The sequence below is a fragment of the Aspergillus fumigatus genome, chromosome 6 (assembly GCF_000002655.1).
Source record: "Aspergillus fumigatus Af293 chromosome 6, whole genome shotgun sequence".
Taxonomy (NCBI): Eukaryota; Fungi; Ascomycota; class Eurotiomycetes; order Eurotiales; family Aspergillaceae; genus Aspergillus; species Aspergillus fumigatus.
Genome location: NC_007199.1, coordinates 3,421,513 through 3,441,565, shown reverse-complemented (window position 1 = coordinate 3,441,565; position 20,053 = coordinate 3,421,513). Strand labels below are relative to the sequence as shown.

The following is a 20,053-nucleotide window of genomic DNA, read 5'->3' as shown; positions in this document are numbered from 1 at the left end:
GAAAGGAAGGTAGGTGGAAGGGAATTCGCACACCAGTGCGGGTGAAGAAAAGTCGTCGAACATAAGGACAGTCGACAATGGACAAGAGGATCCGTCCTCTGGACAGAGAAGAAAGGCAGTTGGTGAAAGGTACATTATGAGCAGATCTGAACGGCGTTCAACGCTCGAGTCAGATCATCTGGTGAAAAGGGCATCAAGGTCCCCTTTGTGGATGTTGGCGGCGGTGGTGACACGGCGCGAAGCATCGGTGAGGTGTACCGGACCGATTCCTTGATTTGCGCAATGGAATCCATTCGAGCATCGTCAGAGTACAAGGTCATTGATGAATTACTATAACTGCTTGATTCGACGGCAGTAGACGACGATGATCCCGATGATTCTTCCTGTCGACCCGGAGCATACTCGTGGTGGGAAACAGTGGCGGAAGCTGGTCGTTGGTCAGAACGTCGTTACGTGTATGCTTGCGGATGGTACCAGCATGAACAGAGGGCACGTGTGGAAGGGAGGTAACAGCCACTTACAGTCAAGCAATCCCACCTCTGGGGGTGCTGTCTCGCAGATCTGGTCTGGAGCCACGCTTTCGTCCTCGCTCTCGCCATGATGCGGGTCCAAGTACTGTGATAATGTTGTACAGGGAGACAGTGGGGGATCTAAAGCGCGGGGGCGCTCAGCCTGCGCAGCCTCGAATGACCAGGCGGCCAATCTCTTTTGGTGTTCAGGATCGAAGGGGCCACGGAATTTGGACGGCGGGATTTCACCACGTTTGTAGTACTCAATCTTGATGCCATTGCCATTTCCGTTCGATTTTGACTTAGAGATGCTTTTGGAATTCGAACTCGAGTGGCCATTGGAATGTCGGTGGAACACCTTTCTGAACCTGTCTTTGAAGTTCATTGTGACAGAAAGTGCCAGGAATTGTAGAGTATGTCGTAAGGGATTGGTGTAGTGAGGTGTTGTGAATAGGTGCTGGGAATAGTAGTAGTTGCTCTATAGCGCCTCAATGCAGACCAGACCCGGTGAGGGCACGGATGCGGGGGAGGGTGTGCAAGCACAAACTACGATCGACTGTAGTAAGAGAGCCTTGGTTCATCGTTTGATTATATGAGGCTGGACTAGGGCAGGAGAGGCAAACTCCATGAAGGAGAAGAATCAATGATTATTGAGGGGAAGAAGAGGGAGAGAGAGGGAAAAAGACGGATGGAGGAGAGGTTATGGAGATGTAGATGGAGAGGCGGGTACGATGCACCAGATAGGGTACTATGGATTCACAGATACAAGACTAAGGTAAGTTGAGTAACATACGGGAACCGAGCAGATAAATTGAATAGAGATTGACTGTGAGCATTATTAAATAGGTAATAGTTACCATCAGTTATGGCGCAGATAAGCCATGGGACTGAAGGCGTTACATCTCGGGACCTAATCCGGTGAGGGCAGGAGAGAAAGGGCACACCGGCCATAGGTAGTCCGTATTTCCGTACGGAGTGATCTAGTAGATTACAGAATTACCAGAATGTGGGGAGGCAAAACGAGGAGCACAGAGGATGAATACCTCTTCAATTAGTCTGTGCTTCTTATTTGTTCTCGCAATCTTACTGCAGCTGGAAACTTCCTGGAATTCGGGGCGTTGAAATTGCGCTGTTCTGAGAGGGTGGAGGAAAACAGCGAAACCCACTTGGCCACGGCTTGTGCGTCTGACGGGGTGAGATCATAAACGCCCCAAGCGATGGAATTGTTTGACTAAGGTACCTACGAGGATGTACGGATTACGGATTACCTTCGATTTCAGAGACCAGAGCCCCGTCAACCTTCTTGACAACCTTTATGATAACTATCTATGGTAGACTACCTAAGGGACGACAGTGACACCTTAAAAATGCAACCCCAACTTCCAGTCTCTGAGTTTTGTTGAGATTGCGAGGTGAGAGATGATTACTCCATTCGGTGGTCGGCCGATCAAAGCCGATGTCAATCCGAGCTCTTCCATGGGTGGCCAAAAGCCAAGCGTGCCGTGTGTTCCTATCTCGCACGAAGTTTACCTTTTGAGAGCACCGCATTTCTCCTCAGCCAGTCAACCAGATCTGGGCCAAGGGTTGACGTCTCCTCTGATCAGTTCATATTAAGTCAATTCATTGTACAAACATGGCCACTTCTCGCCAAGCATTCCAGTGTTCCTCTATGCCAGGGAGGTAACATCAGTATGTGACGCTGTAACCATCCTATTCCGAGAGTGGTGGCAAGCGCAGTGATCTATGACAGCCGTCTTATTGTCTCTGGACAGACGTTATACTCAATAGTGATACATATGAAGTGTCATAAAAAATACCTCACACATGGATAATAGATGGGTACTGTAGCGCCGACTACGTAAGAGAACCTCTGGAGACGACTGGACACTTCCGCGGGCCCTGAGGAGGCCTGCAATAGGCTGGCGCACTCCTTGTAGTCGCCCGTCCTGCAGCGAACAATTCCAGAATTACGGCCAAGACGACCGGTCTGAGGGCCACCACCAATCAACCTAGCTTCTTAATCTAGGGAACCTGAATGCCACTTGGGTTAAAATGCGACCGGAGTAGATCATCTCAATGGACTCTCGTACCCTGAGCATTTGTTCTGGATTCAAACCCCCAAGACACGTGCTGTGAAATCGTGGCTCGCGCGCACAACGTCAGTGAAGAAAGACGGGGCAAAGAGGTCTCGTCCAGGATAACCCCTTCCGGTAAATTATGTTCTGTGTACTTTTGGATACCGGGCGTAACATACTCCGTCGACCGTTCCGTCATAATTGGCGGAGGTGATTCAGAATCAGCGAATCAGTCGAGTGGGAGGTGGGAGGGTAATAATGTCCTCCACCGGAGTGAGCGATTTCATCCTCCCGAGTGCCCCACTCGGCACGGTGGTTCCGGTGTGAGTCTCTCTTTCCAGAGTTAGGTTGCCAAAGAAGACCGATTTTCCCATCAGCAAGGCCTGCTGGCCCAATGGTAAGGCGCTTGACTACGGATCAAGAGATTGCAGGTTCGAATCCTGCGTAGGTCATTTTTTAAATTTCGGAGTATTTTTTTTTCTTGAAAAGCTTATAGTTGACCTCCGATCAAGCTTGTCAACGTGCGAGAGGGATCCTGTAGTGTGGATTTTTTTTTTGCTGATGTTGGATTCCTTTTGACGAAGAAGGCTTGCATGCAGCCTTAGCTGTCACAGGCCAGACCAGGAATGACTGTGGTTGATGATTGCTACGTATGATGTCAGCCCAGCACTACTGAACTGCCTTGTAGAGAGACGGGGTACAAGAGAGGTGCCTACGGGGTACAGTTTCGGGCCGGCCAACGACATTTGCCTTTTTTTTTTTAAGAAGTCTCGGAAACCTCGTTGTAATTGCTTCTTCAGCTCCAGATGCCTTGTTTCGGGCATTCATACATCAATAGGCCAGAGCCAGTACTGTCTTCAGCCAGTATGTGTGAATAGACTTTTGTAGGCGTCGTTCTCACTATCCACCTCGCACTATCTTTTGGGGATGTGTTAAATGATGTTGACCATAGGCAAGCCATCCTTTGATGAGAGGATAGTTTATCCAGCTATGTATTCGAGGGTTCCCTATGGGTGGTTTCTATTTTTGTTGTGTTCACTAGGACGGCTGTACATATTCTTCCATTTGTATATCCCCAATTATATATCTCACGTGGACAAGTCATATTCATCCAGGTTTCCCGCGCCATTACGGGTGAGTTGAACAAAGACCGAAAACATACTCACCCAGCTTCAGTGTTAGAGGTCTAAAGACGACGTTATTGTTAAATGGGGGCTACCTCCGGAAGCAGCCAGACGCTGGCACGTCTCTACAGCTTATGTTCTATTCAGAACGAGGTAGATTTTATATTTTTATTTTATTTTATTTTTTTATTTTTTTATTTTATTTTTTTATTTTTTTATTTTTTTTATTTATTTATTTATTTATTTATTTATTTTTTTTTTTTTTCAAAGGTATACATGCATCTACAAGCAATGACTTAGTTCTCACCTCTCTAGCTAGTAGTTAACTATATCACCCTTAATGTCGTTACTGATCCAACGTGTCCATCCAACATACTGTATAAAGCAGTTGACTACGCGTCCGGAACAAGGTTGATCCGCTGCTAGGGCTGGGAGTGAAACCGCCCTAAACTCATTAAGCAGCTGCAGGCACACGACCCACGATCACCGGAAACAGCTTAGCTGTCGTTGTTTTAATCCTCCTAGCGAACACAGCAAGCATTATCTGCATAGCTCATAGATACTCATATTTCATGATTCACGGAATCAGAAAGAGCGAAGGAACAAACATTAATCATGACATGATCAGCAAGCAATTGACTAAGCTGTTTTTATAATAGTTAATATTAAATGATTCAAATGCGTCACCAGCAGGGAGAGCTGTTTCGGACCCAGGTTGAACCGTGGCTGAGACCGGCCATCCCCTCGCTGATACGGTAGCCAGAATAAGCAAGATTATCATCATCACTGCAAGGACCTACGAATAAAAACGTCCTCGGCCAATGGGTAGTGGGTGCTTGCGACGCAGCTCATGTGACTGGTGCCTTTGAACATTCTCTCATCTTCCAGCACAGTGAACTCCCGATCCAGTACAAGCTCCAGTCTCTGCTACGGAGTATTAGTAGTTCGATTAAATCCAACGCCGAGATAGACGCAGCTAACTCTCGAGGTGGACTAATTCTGAGTGAGTACGTACCTAACCATCGCAAGGCGTGACTGCCTCAAGCACCCCCGGATTAACCTTCCCCGATGTCGATTAGCATCCCGAAGAGAAGAACCAAACATAACCAGAATTGCCGTCGCCTTCCTGACTGTTCTTAACAACTCCCTACCTTAACTCGCGCCATCTATCTCTCGATTTACATATCGTATCGCGCTGCACAAGACAGTAAGTACCGCTGCCCTTTCTTGACTCCGACTGCACTCCTAGCTCCGCCCTTGGGTGGCATATTCTTCTGACATTTCCCCCCCAAGGTCCCACAGGCCAAAGGACTCTCAATTCATCATGGCCAAGAAAGGTGGAAAGGGAAAGAAGGGCAAGGGTAAGAGCGGTGGCGGCACAGCGAAGAAGGCACCCACTGTCCAACAGCCTGTGTAAGTTGCGCAAATCCCTCGGTTCGTCTCAGGACTCGCGACAGGACTGACCGCAGTCATTTATTAACAGAACCGCCGGACACCAAGTCGAAAATATTGTCAAGGGCGAAGGCGAAGGCGAAACCACCGAAAGCCTCGCCCCCGGCGCTGCGACCAATGTCCCCTCCGCTGCCCCGCCTCAGGCCGCCGAGACAGTCGCCGCGAGCACAGGCGCAGAAGGCACGTCAACCGCGGAAACCACTGACAATGGCGACTCATCCAACGAGGAAGTAGAGCAGGTTTCGGGTCCCGGCACCGCCAAGAGGTTCTCGTTGGCGGAGCATCCGGGTGACGCAGAGGGACTCCGCATGCCGTCTTCCTTGCCGGATACAGGAGCAGCTGCCGAATCCGAAGCGAATGAGAATACCCTGAAGGGCGCCGTCGGCAAGACCCAGGCTTCGAAGGCGGGTCTGGTCGGATCGTTGGACGCAGGAGATGGTGAGGGACAAGGTAGGTGTTTCTTGGGTCCTTGGACGAGAGGCAGCTAGGCTCACGCACATCTTCAGCCGTATTGCCTGACACGGTCGCCAAAGAATCCCAATTGACGGTTCCTACGACAGCCCCCGAAACCACCATCCCCGAAGCAACTGCTGCCGAGGCCGCCGCTCCCGTACCCGTCGTCACTGACGCCAACGCACCAGTGTCGGAGGTGCCGGCGGAAACAGCGCTGCCCGAGAGACTCAAGGAGAAAGACACCTCTCCGGCCGAATTGACAGCCGCATCCCCGTCCGAGAGTGTGGACTTGACTGGCCATGCAAAGCGCCCATACGAGAGCAGCCTCTTCCACAAGGACGAGGAGCACAAGCCTCCCAAGATGGCCAAGGTCGAGGACTCCGAAGCCGCGCCCGCAGCCACAGAAACCAAAGCTGGGGACCTGCAACCCGAGAAGCCAAGCGAGTCTACAGTGCAACCCCTGGTTGTCCCAGGGCTTGGTGCTGAATCCGCAGACACGTCTCAGAAGGTGGAGTCTGCAGAAGCTGTTGCCCCGACCACCGCTCCTTCAGCTGCCCAGGCTGCTGCCTCCACTACATCCCCTGTCGTTCCCGCTGCAGTTGCTACCGCAGGTGCAGAGAGCGAAGCCGACGCGGAGGCCAGACAGAAGCAGGAGGTTAAAGAGAGCATCCAAGCTTTCACCGGCGAGGGACAGGCCCCCGCGTCCAAGGAGCCCCAGCAAGAGCCTGAGGAGAAGGCCAAGGAAAAGGCCCAGGAGACCGCGCCCGTCAAGGCGACTCCGGAGACTCCCACAAAGGCCAAACCCAACGTCGCTGCCGCTGCTGCGGCCGCAGCCATGAGAGGAAAGTCGGCTGCTTCGCCGGCACCTGCCACCGAAGCCGCCGAGAAGACAGCTGCCGAACCCAAGGAGACTCAGCCTGATACTCATGACCAGGTCCCCACCGAGACTCCACGGGGAGAAGAGACGGCTGCAAAGGAGACCCAGCAGCCCGAAACAGCCGAGGGCAGGAAGTCGCATGAGGAGGCACAAACGGCCGTTGACAAAGCTCAAGAGGCAGCTAAAGCCGAAGCCGCCAAGGCGGACAAGCGCAAGAGTGGCTTCTGGTCATGGATCAAGCGCAAGGTTAAGGGTACTTGATTGCTTACCTTGCCTGGCCAACTATCCTTATACACCTATATACAAGTATACAGGACGCGACAGAAGACTGCCGAAGAAATAAAGAAAAAGGGGATTTAAAAAAAAAAAAAAAGACAAAAAGGCAACGGGAAATAAGGAATTTTTGTTTGTACGAAAACGGATGATGATTGATGCATTGAGTCGAGCCAGTGGCATCAGGCTGTGTATGATATGGATGGGACAAGATACCAACAGGTCTGGGCTGGAGGCATTGGTCTGAGTTGCTTTGACTGATTGATTACCGACGTGGGGGGTCTTTACACCCTCGGCTGTTTTGAGATTGATACAAGTTAATGTTAATGGAATAAGTTCTCACCGTACTTGATGCCACTGTCATTATTGCCATCACCGTACCCACTTGGTGGCTGGAAATGAGCAGCGAACACAATCCCCTCCAGACTGACGTGGATCGACTCACCAACCTCGTCTGGCTCTCTCAATCATCCCTGTTCCGTCCATTGCCAGCAATTGTCAGCAATTGCATATAGACAGGGCAGTACTATCAATTACTGTGCCTTTTGAGACTCAGTTCCCCCTCCTTCCACCGGTTTTGTCTGCTCCGTCATGGCTGTGGCTGGAATGCGACCCAGTTTATCCACCTGTTCCTTGCCCCTCTTCTCCTGGCCAAGCTTTTCTAAGCTTTGGATACTCTTGACCTGCTATTTTGGTCATCGATCAGGATGCACTTAGTATCGACTGTGGAAGGGTGGATCCATCGAGACATGCTCAGCTCTCCATCTCGACCGACGGATGCCGTGTTGAGTGGCTGAGAATACCCTCTTAATCCACTAGCAGGTTAAAGGGCTTCTCTAGTATCCAATCTCAGGATCATGTTGTCCGATCCACTGATGATGCTGTGGTGCCACTTCCCAGAGCACTCGTACACAGCGGCAACACCATTAACAAGCCACCCCCTCATCCCCCCTGTCCCTGTTGATAATAATGACGGTCCTCGATTATACAGCGACCCATCTCTGGTTCCCGCCCTGTTTTGTTTACTCTGATGATCCATGTTGATCTCTGAAAATCTTCCGATTCAAAAACTAGGCAGCTAAATATTAGTCCGTTGCTTTTCCCTACAGCTCCTGCATCTGACCTACTTCCTCTTGCATCCTTCATACTGTTCAAACGTACCTGCATCCGCATGTGCATACCACACCAATATGGTCCACCTTGCTACAGTCAAGCGCGACAGCGAAGATGTTGAACCCCTCGTTAAACGCGTTGATTCTATCGAGCTTGAAACCACCGATGATGACGGTTTCTACTCCACTGTATACGGTACTCGGTTTGCGGCGGAGCAGCTGCCCCAGAATGAGATGCCCGAGAAGGAGATGCCCCGTGAGGTCGCTTACCGCATGATCAAGGACGAGCTGAGTTTGGACGGAAATCCTATGCTCAAGTAGGTTGACTTTTCGACCGATCCTGTGGCGCATAGCTGATTCTCTGTAGTTTGGCTAGTTTTGTCACGACGTACATGGTATGTGGGCTAGACCCCTGTTTGTAACTGCAGCTGATTTGAGCAGGAAGAGGAAGCCGAGAAGCTCATGACCGACTCTTTCAGCAAGAACTTTATCGATTACGAAGAATATCCCCAGTCGGCCGAGATCCAGAACCGGTGTGTCAGCATGATTGCTCGGCTGTTCAATGCCCCTATCAACAGCGACGACGAGCACCCCGTCGGCACCTCGACCATTGGTTCGTCCGAGGCCATCATGCTGGGCACGCTGGCCATGAAGCGACGGTGGCAGAACAAGCGCAAGGCCGAGGGCAAAGACACCACCCGCCCTAACATCATTATGAACAGCGCCGTGCAGGTCTGCTGGGAGAAAGCCGCGCGATACTTTGATGTGGAGGAGCGCTACGTCTACTGTACCGAGGACCGCTATGTCATTGACCCCAAGCAGGCCGTTGATATGGTCGACGAGAACACCATCGGCATCTGCGCCATCCTGGGAACCACCTACACCGGCGAGTACGAGGACGTCAAGGCGATTAATGATCTTCTGGTCGAGCGCGGCCTTGACATTCCGATCCATGTGGACGCCGCTAGCGGTGGCTTTGTCGTCCCGTTCATCAACCCCAATCTGCTGTGGGACTTTCGCCTGGAGAAGGTCGTTTCCATCAACGTGTCCGGCCACAAGTACGGCCTTGTCTACCCCGGCGTGGGCTGGGTCGTCTGGCGCTCACCCGAATACCTACCCAAGGAGCTGATCTTCAACATCAACTACCTGGGCGCCGAGCAGGCCAGTTTCACCCTCAATTTCTCCAAGGGCGCCTCGCAGGTCATTGGCCAGTACTACCAGATGATCCGGCTGGGCAAGCGCGGCTACCGCTCGATTATGGTCAACATCACGCGCATTGCCGACTACCTGGCACAGCAACTCGAAGAGCTAGGCTTCATCATCATGAGCCAGCGGCGTGGCCGCGGACTGCCCCTCGTCGCGTTCCGCCTGCCTTCAGACCGCGACGAGCAGTTCGACGAGTTCGCCCTGGCGCACCAACTGCGCGAGCGGGGGTGGATCGTGCCCGCGTACACGATGGCGCCGCACAGCAACGAGTTGAAGCTGATGCGGGTGGTTGTGCGCGAGGACTTTAGTAAGAACCGGTGTGATGCTCTGCTGACGGATATCAAGCTGGCGCTGAAGACGTTGAGCGACATGGACAAGGCCATGCTGGAGAAGTATACTCTGTAAGTCCTTGACGTCGGGGACCAAATAAACGGGCTATACTGACCTGAGGTAACTAGACATGTTCGAAAGCATTCGGTTAACTCGCACAAGTCCAAGCATAACCATTCGCACTACAAGAACGAGAAGCATTCCTTGCAGGGCAAGACTGGTAAGACGCACGGAGTTTGCTAGTGATTGAACTCGGATCGCGCGGAAGCGGTAGATAGGATATGATATGAATGATACTTCCACTCAACCTCTTGACAAATCACTTGTCTACACCATAAACGAAGCTCTAGTTTCATATCGCTCCTGGGCTATTTGGTATGACCCACCGTGATGGCACCATGCCCAAGATGCGTAACTAGTGCGCAGCGAACTACCCATGTACTAGCGACGAGTCATTAGCTCTAGACCAAATGGAGACGGACATGTCTTATATCCCCCATTCCCATCCACCAGCCATCAGCCAAGTAAACCAGAACTGTTCCTGAAGATGACCTCCCAGTCCCCATCCGACCCCCTCATCGCCGCCCTCTGCGGCCTCCTAACCCTAAACATCTACACCCTCCTCGCGCTCCTCCTCTCCATCCCCCCATTCCTCGATCTTCGCCTGTCGACACTATACGTCCTCGCGCTACAAGGCCTGATCTCGCTAGTCGTCGTCCGCCTCTTCTATATCGCTACGTGCCGCCCGTTCCAGCTGCGATGCAGGACGACCCTTGCCCTGATGCTTCTGTATGCGGTGTTTCCTGTCCCAAGGGTCGCTCTCTGGGTGTTTGATACCGTTGTTCCGGGGCTTTGTGTGCGGAAGGGGTTTTTCCAGGTGTGTCGTGGTGATGCATGCTCGGTGTGAGAGATGCTTATAACAATCGATGATTAGAAATAGGTGTGCCGGACGACAGTGCGATTACTTTCTATTGTTCGGTGCGCGCTGCCCAGAATCTGTGGAGCTATAGTAACGAGATCAAGAGATGTTGATGACCGATCAAGGTCTTTGAAGGGCGTGATGAAGGGTGGAAAGGAGGGAGTTGAGAAGAGGATGAGATGAGTATAGTAGATGTATGGAATATAGGGTTTCACTGTTCACGGAATAAGCTATTCTACCGAGGTAATCTGCCAATGCTACCATGGGATCTAGCGAGGGCTTCCCTCTTGCATCCTTGGAAGAGAAAGCAGTTTTACATCCTCAAAGAGATGCTGATGCCGCTGTTGGGTGACGTCATGTATACGAGACTCTCTCTCTCAAAGATGGCAGTCAGTAAAGATCCTCAGCTGTATTTCGGATTCTCCATCAAGTACCTCTATAATCCTACTCAGCCTCAATAGTCAGTATGAAGCGTCTATCCATTGATCCCCGTCAGGACATCCCCCCAATTCGGGATTCGCCTGCTACTGCACTCCCAGCAAGTCTCCCCAAGGCGAAAAACATCAAGACCAGCCCTGCTCGAGCCGGAGAAGAAAATGCATCAGTTTACTTTGTTGGAAATGCTACGACGATCTTGTCAGTAGCTTCTTGTCTTGTATCAATGAGATGCTAATCTGGATAGTGAATGGGAGGGACTGAGGTTGATGACCGATGTTGGTTCAATGCATGGTAGTACACTGGCACAAACTGACAAGATAGCCGAACTTCCTTCATGCGGGAGACCACGTCCATCTTGGTCCTGGAGTGACTTCAACGCGTCTAAGAAATCCCGCAGTTGACTTGCACCAACTGCCTCGGATCGACTTGGTTCTTTTGTCTCACTACCATGGGTATATACGTCCTCCCACGACCACTGCATCAGACTGACCCAGTGCAGGGATCATTTTGATCAAGAAGTCGAAGCATCTCTTCGGCGGGACCTGCCCATCATCACTACCAGCCATGCCAAGTCCATATTGACGTCCAAGGGAGCAGACTCTTTCCAGCAAGTGTTCGAGCTCGAGCCATTCGAGCAGATGATGGTCAATATCAAAGGCGACAGCTCGAGAACCAAACAACCGCACATCCGAGTCACAGGAATGCCAGGCAAACACATCCCGACCAACAAGGTCGTGGAGAAATTGAACGAGTTCGCGGCGGCAGTAAGCAGTTTCCTGACACTGCGATGACACATGGCAATGAATTGACGATCAAGATTCCCCCCACCAACGGATGGATGGTTGAATTAGGCTATGGCAGCACCCAGACTATGCAAACCGATTTCGAGGTCGGCTATCGCATCTACATCTCCGGCGATACGCTGATGGTGGATGAACTCAAGGAGATTCCGCGGCGGTTCGACGGCCAGAAGATCGACCTGATGCTTATCCATCTTGGAGGCACGACGGTACCTCATCCGAAGATGTGGCCACTGACCATGATGGTGACGATGGATGCGAAACAGGGCGTGGAGCTGGTGCGCCTGATCAAGCCTGACCTGACCATTCCGATCCACTTTGATGATTACGATGTGTTTGCGAGCTCGCTGGAGGACTTCAAGATAGAGATGCAGAAGGCGGGATTGGGGGGACAAGTGGTGTATTTGGATCGCAAAGACGCTTATCGCTTCCAAGTGAGAAGCGACCTGACCTGTACCTCACGATGATCTCGTTTTGTTGATCCTGGCTCTTATTGGATATCGTCCGATAGATTTAGCCTTGTTCTTTGTGAGCATCGCCTCGTGTTCGCTTGGATTATTTATAGCATCACAACAACCAACAGCAAATCTAGTCATGACTATTCCTCCATCGATTCGTATCCAAGATTCTTGTCATCGTCTCCATCAGAACTACTATCTACTGTACGTGGCTGCAGTTGTGACTTGTGTTGTGTTGTGTTGTTGTTGATGCTTCATCACCCCTCTCCTCTCTTCTCCTCTCTTCTCTTCTCCTCCCCGCCTCCTTTTTCGTCCTCCTTGGACGATCATCGTGTCCATCCCACTCTCCATGCCTTTGTTTCGCAAAAAGCACAAATCCCCATCGCCTGCTGCATCTCCTGCCTTTCGTTCGGTCGAGCAACTGACCATCCCGCCTCCGTCCACCGGTTCGTCGCCTCGTGTTCCTCCTGAAGATCTTGCGTTTTACCAGCGCTTCTCCGACGTGCGCCTCCCCACTTCTCCTGCAGACCCGCCAGACAACTCGTATCGTCAACAACCCCAACACGAACAACAACAACACCATCCCCATCAGCTATATCGTCATCGTCATCGTCAAGATCATCCCGATCATCAGAATCATTCGGAACATCCTCCTCCGCATCAACCAACAATCACTCGGACGCAAAGCCATCACTCTCCTACTCTGCTCAACTCGGTACTTGCGACCCCCGCTTTACCAGCTGCTACTCACTTCATCGATGCTGACCCTGCCGACCAGTCCAGCGTGGACAGGGCGTCTGAGCAACCGGCTTTGGCCCCCAACGCTCACAATAGCAATAAACAGGATCCGCTGCAAAAGTCCCGCAGGAAGCTATTCGGCCTGCATTCCTCCTCGTCCTCGTCCTCATCGACAGGCTTCTTGGAACGTAGCCTATCGGTCAAAGGGACTTCCTCGTCGCAGTCGTCCCGCCAGCGACGGCATCAGCAACAACTGTCATTAGACACCCAGCGAACGCATCGCGATCGAGATCACCAGAAGAGAACCCGAAATATCAATTACCATTCCTCGTCCGAGACAGTGCCTGAGGACCATGTGGTAGACCCAAACCGGAGTAGCTCACAGTCTCTCCTCATGCAGCAGGACCCGGCATCAGCTCATCAGCGACCTCCCCGTTCCCCGCAGCGCCCGCCTTCTATTCAGCGATCCAACACCGATCCCAGCCTTCTCGAGAAATTATACAGTTCCTCTCCTGTGGACTCGGCTTCTAGGCAACCTGCCGACCCTTCCCACGTCATCTCTAATCAGTCCCAGACACATTTACAGCAGCAGCAGCAGCAGCAGCCGCAGCAACAATCGCCTGTTTCCCAACTTCAAGTGGAGCCGCCGTTGAGTGCACGACCTCCATCGCGACAGTCCATGGGGCCGCCCTCTCCGTTGCCCCCATTCTCCCATCAACCGGATCCGCACCCATCCTCCACCCACCAGAGCGGCATGGCTTCATCGTCCGACCGTCCGGCCGGTCCCCCACAGACGCAACCCCAAGGTCACCCGGCCTTCCAAGGTGGCGGCCAGCAGAATGCCACAGAGTCGGGGCGCAGCACGCCCCCCGTCAGTTCGAGCAGAAGAGATGATCTGGGCGATATCGATGTGCGAGCTTTGCTGCAAAAGCATGATGAACTCCGTAAGAGATGCACAGGCGCCCCAGTCGGGCAGACATACTGACAGGTTTGCAGAGGCCAAATACTCCAAAGTGAAGCGGTACTACTTTGAGAAAGATGCTCAGGTGCAGCAACTGCAGAATACCGTAGCTCATCAGCGCATGGCCGTGTCCCGAACGGTCCTCGACGATAATGAATATGTAAACCGGTTCGCGCGGCTTGACGGCGCCATCAAGGATCTGGCCTTTTCCATTCGGCGAGACTGGAAGAGCTTGCCCACCTGGTTGGCTGGCCATGTCAATGAGGACGCACACGCAACCGGCATGAAGGAAATGACAGCCATTGGCCGCGCGACGATGAGCCGATGGCTGGTGGAAGAGATCTTTGAGCGGCATTTCCATCCAGCTCTGGAACCGAACTTGAGCATGCAGCTGAAGAGCATCGAGATGAACCTGCGCCGGCAACAGACCAAGGCCTACACGGAGGAGGATCGCGAGAACGCGATCGCGCGGATCTCCAACTGGCGCCGAACCACATTCGACGGCCTCACGGACTCGCTGCAAGGCAAAGCCGCGGAGGAAAACCGGGCGCAGCTCATTGATCGTCTTGTGGAGAAATTTGTCGCGTGTCTGGAGATGAACCTGTGTGAGCCTCCGCCAGCGGGACTCGAGAACGGCGCACGGATGATCGTGGAGAACGCCGTCGGCATCTCGGAGAAGATCCCGCTGGAGTCGCGCGACATCTGCGTCGAGTACTTTATGCCAGGGACGCTGGTCAACGAGGCGGTTATGAAGATCGAGGGGGGCCTGCCGCCGCTGACGAACGTGAAACAGCCCCCCGAGGGGCCCCCTACACGAGGCTCCATTGAGCGCGAGGGCGCTCACGAAGGCTTTATCGAGGATGGCGACGGCGAGTCCGTGCCTCCATCGGGCGGGAGCAACTCGATGGATGGGCCACCGGCGGGATCCACCCCGGGGCGCGAACAACGCATGAGATCGGTTTTCAACACGTTGATGGGCAAGCGGCAGGCCCCGGCCGTCGAGGCGAGCCACGGCGGCAAGGAACTGAAAGAGCCGGTGGAGGAACGAAGCGGCGGCCGGATCCGATTTGCCTCGTTCCTAAGCGCAGAGGTACGCGGGAGAGGGCCTACAAATGTATTGGTCAAGGCGCCTGTATATCTGATATGACGTATGAATTTACGACCTAAATGACAATCCAAAAGTTTCTTCGAACTAGTTCGTATCTATCCCCTACACAAGTCCATTGTAGCTGCCCTGTCAGAACGGAGGAGGACTCAGGTCCAAGCCCTCAACCGTCAACCTGAACGCATCGTTGCGCGAATAGCTCCCCGCGACGTCCATATCCAGGCGTCCGCGCTCACAGTCCTCGAGATCGATCTCGGCGACCAGCAGCCCATCCCCGACCGCATTCCCATCCGTATCAGCTCCAGCCGCGCGAGCCGTCACCGTTGAGTCGGGCGCATCATCCGCAGAGACCTCCCAGATGGGGCCAGCGAGGACCTCACCCAGGCAGCTGACAATGCACGACCCCCCGCGGCTGACAAAATCATCGCCATCTATCTCAAATTAGCTTAGGATCAAAATACTTGAGGAGTAGTGACATTGACATACGAGGAACACCATCAGCAGCCGCTGGCGCCTCCGTCCCCGTCTCCACCTTCTTCTCCCTCTCGGCCTCGGGCCAAACGATCTCATGCGGCCCCTCGGCCGTGATAGAATGCTTCTTGCGATGCGCTGGCCTCGTCTGTGTCAGCGCCTGCGTCTGCAACTGTTGCGTTGCAGGCACAGGGCCAGGGGGACAGGTCACCCACTCGGGCAACTCATTATACCGCACGCACTGGTTCGCGGAGAGCACAAACGCGCGGCCCTCGCAGGCAATCGTCCGCATAAGCGGCAGCCAGGTGTCTCGGGCGTCAGCCGTGGGGGCAAGATAGATATTGACGTTTTGGGCGTACAGGCTCTGTCTCAGGAGGGGCATGTAGTTCTCCCAGCAGATCGCTGCGGCGAGGGTGACGGGGACACCGTTGAGGTGAGTGGTGACGGCTTTGAGGGTGGAGGGGGAGCCTTGGGCCCAGATGAGGCGTTCTGTTCCTGTCTACACACCATCACCATCACCAGCACCATTAGCGCATTCATCTTCAATGGAACCGTGAAGAGAAGGAAAAAGAAAAAGAACAAGGGAGGGATACAGGCATAACCTTCCTCCTCTTCCCGATACACCCACGCAGCGGATCCACATAGACAACAGCGCAATACAAACTGCCCCCCGCGCGCTCAATCACCCCCACAACAAGAAACACGCCCGTCTCTCTCGCCACCCGCTCCATCTCCTCCCTCGTCCCATCGCCGCGCTCGCTCCGCCCCTCGGCTACAGGCAACCGTCGTTGAACCCAATCATCCCCGGCGCCCGCAGGGGTATCGCCGAGATCAATCGCCGAGCGGAAATAGGCCAGGAACTGGTCGCGGCCGTGTGGGGCGCGCGAGCCCACCGCACATCCGAAGGAGCAGGTACGTGGGTATCCGCCCAGATAGGCCTCGGGGAAGAGGAGGAGGTGCACGCCGCGGGTGCGGGCGTGGTGGGCGATGCGGGAGAGGGCGGAGAGAGTGGCTTGTGTTGTTTTGTGAGTGCGGGCTTGGGCGACTGCCACGGTGATTTTGGAGGGCATCTTGCTTTTCTTTTTCGTGATTGCGGCGTGCTTGGCCTGAGCTGGGCTGTTTGATGGAGGTTGGTGAGGGGAAGGAAGGTTTTATAGAGGGTGGTAAGCGGGGTACTTTGGAGCGGAGCGGAGCGAAAGCCGAGTCCAAACGCCGATCAATCTCAGTCTTGAGGAATTGGAGTTGGAGTTGGAGTACTCCTTCGTGAGTCTGCAGATTTTCTCTCTCGTTAGTTGAACCTGAAAATACTCGTATACAAGGTAGCGAGGAGATGGTAAAGAGGTACCGTGATTGGGCAAGTTGGTGATGTAACGTGATGTCATATTCCTAGTAGCATTGGGATGTATGTAGATTCCATAATCTATACTACAGCATGAGTACTCTAAATACACTGGTGATCCTATGTACCAAATTCTGGATCTTCTGAATCAAACGATCAACCCGACGCATTCAAATCGCTAGCAAACCATGAATGCAACAAGCCCGGGTATACGCGCGCTAGAACAGGCAGTAACAATAAACCGAAACCAGATGCCGAGATAAATCTTGCAGAAAATCATTCTTTTCAATCAAAGCACGAGTCGGACGAGTCACCGTCGTATACTAGGTTGCAAGCTGGCTAAACCTTCGCACCCATGGCGTTGGCAGCCTGCTGCAACACACGGGGCCAGCGCGAGATAAACTCGACATCGTCCAAAGCCCCCTTGCCTTGGTTGCGCACATACTGCGTGCTAGGGTCAATGCGAGGCTCATAGTCCCAGATGGTCGGAGTACCCCGGATGAGAGCCGAGTACACCAGGCGACGCCGGCGCTGCGACCGCAGCACGTCCTCTTGGATCGCCTTCAGATCCCAGCGGGCGTGCACTTCTTCGGTAAAGTGCGCCAACAGCGTGGCCGGATCGGTGGTCGCAGGCACCGCAACGGGAAGTTTGGCGGGACTGGGGGTGCGTGGGGGAGTCGGGAACGGGAAGGATGAATTGGCGCGCTGGGGCACTGGGGACGCACGAGGAGTTTCCGACGGCGTATCGGCCGGGGTAGGGAGAGCTGTAGACTTGACCTGATCAACCGCGGCACCCTTGACGGCCAATGACTGCGATGGTACAGCAAGACCCGCAACCAAGTTCACCCGTTCCTCCGGGTCGTTCTCGAGGTCGTAAAGCATGGGTGGGTCGATCAGCGAATAGACAAACTTCCACCGGCCGCGACGGATCATGACAGTTGGCGACTGCGTGCCCTCGGCCATGTACTCGCCCAGCACCGTGTCGGTCTTGACACCCTCCTCGCCAGTGAGGTACGGCATCAGCGACACACCATCCAGCGGAAGCTCCTTGACCAACGGGGCTCCAGCCATTGCGGCAAAGGTCGGCAACAGGTCCATGGTCGAGACGTTCTCCGAAACGCGCTTCGGAGCAAAGCGGTTAGGGGCATGCACGATCATGGGCACACGTGCCGAGTTCTCGTACCAGACCATCTTGTACCACAAGCCTCGCTCACCCAGCATGTCGCCGTGATCGCCCGTGAAAACGACGATGGTGTCGTCGCGCAGACCACAGTTCTCCAACACCTTCAGCAGCTTCCCGACATTGGTGTCGACGTAGGTGCAGGCGGCGTAGTACGCGCGGCGCGCAGCTTTGATGCGCTCCTCCGGTATCTCCTTGCCCCACAAGTCAATGCACTTGAGGACCCGCTGCGAGTGGGGATCCTGCTGGTCCTGGGGAATGGCAGGCGTCTTTGGCAACGGAATGTCCACGTCTTCGTACAAGTCCCAGAATTCCTTTGTCATCGCGTACGGGTCATGCGGATGGGTCATAGACACTGTCAAGCAGAAGGGCTGGTCGGTACGGTGGCGGACATGATCATAAAGATACTGTGTCGATTTGTAGATGACTTCTTCGTCAAAGTCGAGCTGGTTGGTGCGCACGACAGGACCTGCCTCCATCACCGACGACATGTTGTGATACCAGTCGGGACGAATATCCTGCCAATATTAGTGTTGTGCGTACTACAGGCGGAGCGCAACGCAACTCACCGGCTCGTCCCAATTGACGGACCAACCATAGTCCCCGGGGTAAATGTCGCTGGTCAGTCGCTGCTCATAGCCATGAAGCTGGTCAGGTCCACAAAAGTGCATTTTACCAGCCAGAGCAGTGTGATAGCCTTCGCGGCGCAAATAATGGGCATATGTGGGGATGTCGGCGGGCAAGTCTGAGGCGTTGTCGTAGGCGCCAATTTTGGACGGGAGCTGACCGGTCACCATGACGAAGCGCGAAGGAGCACACAGTGGGGAATTGCAGTATGCGGAATCAAACACCACACCTTCCCGAGCCAGACGGTCCAAATTGGGAGTTTTGATAGGAGAGTTTTTGTCATGGAAGGCCAGAAGGGGAGCGGCCATCTGGTCCGCCATAATGTAGAGGATGTTGGGCTTCTTAGCCGCCATGGTGGTGTCGTTGTCGTCACAGTCACTAGAAAGGAAAGGAGTCGAGACAGACTAGACGAGACTTGAAGGATAAATTAATCTAGAATCACGATATACACAGGAATTACCAGGACAGAAAGGCAGTGGGAAAATGAGAGAAAAACTGGGGATGGAGGGAAGAGGGAGAGGACAAGACAAAGAGGAAGAGGAACGGGAGAGATGGATAGATATAGGGAAGCGATTCCAATGGTTCCGAGAGCAAGTGGAGCAAAGATGACAATCAACCGTCAAACAAATGATTATTCACAAAGATACGGAGTGAAGAGGAAGAGGACGAGAGAAGCAAATGGAAGGGAAAAAAGAAAAGGGAAAAAAAATAAAGTGCCCAAAAAAGGCAGGAAAAAAAGCAAATGAAGGGATTAAGCAGCAGGAGGCTTCCCCGTTAATTGTTAGATTGCATATCCCCGTGAATTGTGTCTTTTTGGTGTCCAATCACAGTGCTGAGCTTATAGTAATTCTGATAAAGTTGCTGGACTAGGTGGAGAACAAGTGGCTCTAGTAATTAATACACAGCAATACAGTACACTAGCTGCCACTAGAACAACTACGGAGAAACCCAATAGCCCTAGGATCCTCTGTACAGATGGAGGATACATAGTATTCTACAGGCAATACAGAGTAGATAGAGATACATCGATCACAAACCACTTCGCACGATGTAACCAGGATTGATCGAGGCTGAGCGCTGGAGGGTTTCACCGCTAGTCCACAGCAATGGAATCATCGGCGGGGACGATGGTGTGATATCCGCTGCTTCTGACTCGAGTGTCGGGGGTTGGTTCCAGTATCGGTTTCCGGGCTTCCATTCCTCTGGAGTATCAAGGACTCTCCTGAAGATCTTTTGGACTCCACATGATGCTCTAGTCCTCTCTCCATGACCGTTACTTTTCAAACAATGGTCTGTTATGATGAATCAACCTTTTCTCAAAAAATTGATGCGTTGTCATGGGAGTCACATAGGTCGCGTGAGTCGAGAGTGAAAGGACTCGATTACCCAGCATAGAAAAGGGTTCCAGAAAACCAATACACACCAATGACCATCAGTACCACCAGTGATAAGCTGACTAACCGGGTCTTGTATGATTTGCCACGCAAGCATTATCACATCTGTCTTCAAGAATTCTTGTCAACGGTGGGATAATCTTGCATCCTCCATACCTGATATCCTGGTTTATAGCTCATTTCTTACTATCATACTCGCTTCCCAAAAGCTC

General features: G+C 53.0%; 8 protein-coding genes and 1 non-coding gene across 9 annotated transcripts; 6 read left to right on the top strand and 3 right to left on the bottom strand.

The window, feature by feature from the left end:
* Window positions 1-134: 134 nt before the first annotated feature.
* Window positions 135-2,873, bottom strand: AFUA_6G13510 (uncharacterized protein; the record flags this gene model as incomplete). Its single annotated transcript, XM_746134.2, has 3 exons — window positions 2,600-2,873; window positions 522-2,540; window positions 135-427 (listed from the first exon to the last, which is right to left on the bottom strand). The coding sequence occupies exons 2-3, from the start codon at window positions 892-894 to the stop codon at window positions 135-137; spliced, it is 666 nt and encodes a 221-aa protein (XP_751227.1). The 5' UTR covers window positions 895-2,540; window positions 2,600-2,873.
* Window positions 2,874-2,964: 91 nt separating this feature from the next.
* On the top strand, window positions 2,965-3,036 carry tR(ACG)6. Its single transcript has one exon. It is a non-coding gene (tRNA).
* Window positions 3,037-5,032: 1,996 nt separating this feature from the next.
* AFUA_6G13500 (uncharacterized protein) lies at window positions 5,033-6,751 on the top strand (the record flags this gene model as incomplete). The annotated part of the gene is made up of 3 exons (XM_746133.1): window positions 5,033-5,121; window positions 5,192-5,610; window positions 5,694-6,751. 3 exons carry the CDS (start codon window positions 5,033-5,035, stop codon window positions 6,749-6,751), a joined length of 1,566 nt encoding a protein of 521 aa, XP_751226.1.
* Window positions 6,752-7,953: 1,202 nt separating this feature from the next.
* AFUA_6G13490 (glutamate decarboxylase) lies at window positions 7,954-9,654 on the top strand (the record flags this gene model as incomplete). Its single annotated transcript, XM_746132.1, has 4 exons — window positions 7,954-8,192; window positions 8,243-8,270; window positions 8,317-9,482; window positions 9,540-9,654. 4 exons carry the CDS (start codon window positions 7,954-7,956, stop codon window positions 9,652-9,654), a joined length of 1,548 nt encoding a protein of 515 aa, XP_751225.1.
* A 304-nt stretch (window positions 9,655-9,958) lies between these two features.
* Window positions 9,959-10,318, top strand: AFUA_6G13480 (uncharacterized protein; the record flags this gene model as incomplete). Its single annotated transcript, XM_746131.1, has 1 exon — window positions 9,959-10,318. One exon carries the CDS (start codon window positions 9,959-9,961, stop codon window positions 10,316-10,318), a length of 360 nt encoding a protein of 119 aa, XP_751224.1.
* Window positions 10,319-10,796: 478 nt separating this feature from the next.
* AFUA_6G13470 (MBL fold metallo-hydrolase) lies at window positions 10,797-12,035 on the top strand (the record flags this gene model as incomplete). Its single annotated transcript, XM_746130.1, has 5 exons — window positions 10,797-10,966; window positions 11,013-11,043; window positions 11,090-11,220; window positions 11,268-11,532; window positions 11,586-12,035. The coding sequence occupies 5 exons, from the start codon at window positions 10,797-10,799 to the stop codon at window positions 12,033-12,035; spliced, it is 1,047 nt and encodes a 348-aa protein (XP_751223.1).
* A 340-nt stretch (window positions 12,036-12,375) lies between these two features.
* On the top strand, window positions 12,376-14,872 carry AFUA_6G13460 (uncharacterized protein; the record flags this gene model as incomplete). Its single annotated transcript, XM_746129.1, has 2 exons — window positions 12,376-13,708; window positions 13,761-14,872. 2 exons carry the CDS (start codon window positions 12,376-12,378, stop codon window positions 14,870-14,872), a joined length of 2,445 nt encoding a protein of 814 aa, XP_751222.1.
* A 90-nt stretch (window positions 14,873-14,962) lies between these two features.
* AFUA_6G13450 (nitrilase) lies at window positions 14,963-16,631 on the bottom strand (the record flags this gene model as incomplete). The annotated part of the gene is made up of 3 exons (XM_746128.2): window positions 15,895-16,631; window positions 15,317-15,800; window positions 14,963-15,261 (listed from the first exon to the last, which is right to left on the bottom strand). The coding sequence occupies exons 1-3, from the start codon at window positions 16,369-16,371 to the stop codon at window positions 14,963-14,965; spliced, it is 1,260 nt and encodes a 419-aa protein (XP_751221.1). The 5' UTR covers window positions 16,372-16,631.
* A 12-nt stretch (window positions 16,632-16,643) lies between these two features.
* Window positions 16,644-20,024, bottom strand: AFUA_6G13440 (putative choline sulfatase). Its single transcript, XM_746127.2, has 2 exons — window positions 18,390-20,024; window positions 16,644-18,338 (listed from the first exon to the last, which is right to left on the bottom strand). Exons 1-2 carry the CDS (start codon window positions 18,798-18,800, stop codon window positions 16,980-16,982), a joined length of 1,770 nt encoding a protein of 589 aa, XP_751220.1. The 5' UTR covers window positions 18,801-20,024; the 3' UTR covers window positions 16,644-16,979.
* Between the last annotated feature and the right edge of the window lie 29 nt (window positions 20,025-20,053).